Source organism: Pelophylax lessonae (assembly GCF_965119305.1).
Source record: "Pelophylax lessonae genome assembly, chromosome: 4".
Lineage (NCBI taxonomy): Eukaryota > Metazoa > Chordata > Amphibia > Anura > Ranidae > Pelophylax > Pelophylax lessonae.
The window spans coordinates 638951840-638954254 of record NC_138771.1 but is presented as its reverse complement, the minus strand read 5'-3'; the positions used below and the strand labels follow the sequence as shown (position 1 = coordinate 638954254).

The window sequence follows — 2415 nt, the reverse complement described above, 5'->3', positions numbered from 1 at the left end:
TGGGGATCTGCTGAGTGGGGGTACTACAGAGCTTGGGTTCCCCAGGGCCCCTTTAAAACAAATAGAAAATCAACACACACACAGGGCATTTGCCGAGCTATATTAAAGCCTCAAAAAAGCGTCACCAAAGCATCACCGAAGAATCAAAAAAACATCAAAAAAGCATGTTGAAGTGGTAGGCACTTTAATGTGTGTTAAAGATGAAGAAAGTGTAAATGAGCCCTTAGACCCACGCCAAAGATCCTCTCCTGTCAGACTTTTGCCTGGGGGGAGGGGATAAACTGACCAAATCTGGAAACTTAGTTTGCCCGTTAAGCGAATTGTGAACCACTCAAGTTCAGGTGGAACTCATGGTGGATCCAAATCTGAAGCACGCCCATAATCTTCATTGTGCCTGGAATGTCCCCTATAGGTAATCTATAGGTAATGGACGATGACTACATTGTTTGGTAGTAATAGTCATATGTCTTGTCTAACATCAGCCAATCAGGTGGTTCAAAAAACCATCAGCTTGAAGTGCCATTTCTATCACCTGACTGCATACGTGTATGGGAAGTATGAAGTCATTTTATTGATCTGTGATAATGGGAAAGACCATATGTGTTGGCAGAGATCGGGGTGCATTGGAGGTGCCCCAAGGATGGTTTAGCTGTCCTTATTCTTCCCATTAAATCTTTTTTTAAATTGTTAAGTTTTTTTTTGCTCTTTGATCTGATCTCACTCTTGTTTTCTGTCAATATTAATTATCTCTTGTCGCCATTGTGTGATCTCTCCCTGTTATCCATCGCTCCCCCTCCTCCCTTCCTTCGTCTGGACCCGTCCTCTATCCATGACTGATAACTTCCATGAACTTTGCCCATCTCCTTATCATTAAACCAACATACAGTGAGCAGAGAAAACACACAACGGATTTACAGAGAAATAGCATTGGGTTCTCCATCCCAGAGGAGCCTCCAAAATGTGTACGGGGAAATGTTCTCGATTTGTCGGGCTGGCGCTACTGCCCATGGCATTCATAGCCATCATTGCCAACCTATTACTGATATTTCCTAATGGGGAAACCAAATGGACCGACCACATCACTCTGCAAGTCTGGCTGATGGCAGGTCTAGGAGGCGCTGGATTATTTGTGAGTAACAGGTTACCTGTTTATGTATAATAAGAGAGATAGAAGGGAGCTATGAGTCTGTCCTCCTTCTGCAGGGTGACATAGTATATATACTATATTGTCAAAAGTATTGGGACGCCTGCCTTTACGCGCACATGAACTTTAATGGCATCCCAGTCTTAGTCTGTAGGGTTCAATATTGAGTTGGCCCACCCTTTGCAGCTATAACAGCTTCAACTCTTCTGGGAAGGCTGTCCACAAGGTTTAGGAGTGTGTCTATGGGAATGTTTAACCATTCTTCCAGAAGCACATTTGTGAGCTTAGGCACTGATGTTGGAAGAGACGGCCTGACTTGCAGTCTCAGCTCTAGTTCTGTCCAAAGGTGTTCTATTGGGTTGAGGTCAGAACTCTGTGCAGGCCAGTCAAGTTCCTCCAGCCCAGACTCGCTCATCTATGTCTTTATGGACCTTGCTTTGTGCACTGGTGCGCAGTCATGTTGGAACAGGAAGGGGCCATCCCCAAACTGGCGTCCCCAAGACTGGCATCCCAGTCTTAGTCCGTAGGGATCAATATTGAGTTGGCCCACCCTTTGCAGCTATACTAGCTTCAACACTTCTAGGAAGGTTGTCCACAAGGTTTAGGAGTGTCTATGGGAATGTTTGACCATTCTTCCAGAAGTACATTTGTGAGGTCAGGCACTGATGTTGCAGAGAAGGCCTGACTCTTAGTCTCCGCTCTAATTTATCCCAATGGTGTTCTGTCGGGTTGAGGTCAGGTCACTGTGCGGGCCAGCCAAGTTCCTCCACCCAAAACTCGCTCAACCATGTTTTTATGGACCTTTCTTTGTGCGCTGGTGCGCACTCATGTTGGAAGAGGAAGGGGCCATCCCCCAACTGCTCCCACAAACTTGGGAGAATGAAATTGTCCAAAATGTATTGGTATGCTGACATCTTAAGAGTTCCCTTCACTGGAGCTAAGGGGCCAATTCCAACCCCTGAAAAAAAAAACAAAACACCATAATCGCCCATCAACCAAGTATTTTGGACCAGTGCACAAAGAAGGTTCCACAAAGACATTGGGGTGGAGGAACTTGACTGGCCTGCACAGAAAGCTTATCTCAACCCGACAGAACACCATTGGGATGAATTCAAGCGGAGACTGCGAGCCAGGCCTTCTCATCCTAAATCAGTGCCTGACCTCACAAATACGCTTCTGGAAGAATGGTCAAACATTCCCATAGACACACTCCTAAACCTTGTGGACAGCGTTCCCAGAAGAGTTGAAGCTGTTATAGCTGTGAAGGGTGG

At 45.8% G+C, this 2415-nt stretch overlaps 1 protein-coding gene across 3 annotated transcripts in view; it reads left to right on the top strand.

Moving 5' to 3' along the window:
* The first annotated feature begins 885 nt into the window (after positions 1-885).
* Positions 886-2415, top strand: part of TM4SF5 (transmembrane 4 L six family member 5) — a 258377-nt gene continuing 256847 nt past the window's right edge. For all 3 annotated transcript variants that reach the window (XR_014225147.1, XR_014225148.1, XM_082254163.1), the window contains exon 1: positions 886-1129. Coding sequence is in view for 1 of the 3 variants with exons in the window: in XM_082254163.1 (XP_082110289.1) it covers positions 959-1129 (171 nt within the window). In the remaining 2 variants the exon portion in view is untranslated. The remainder of the gene's footprint in view (positions 1130-2415) is intronic.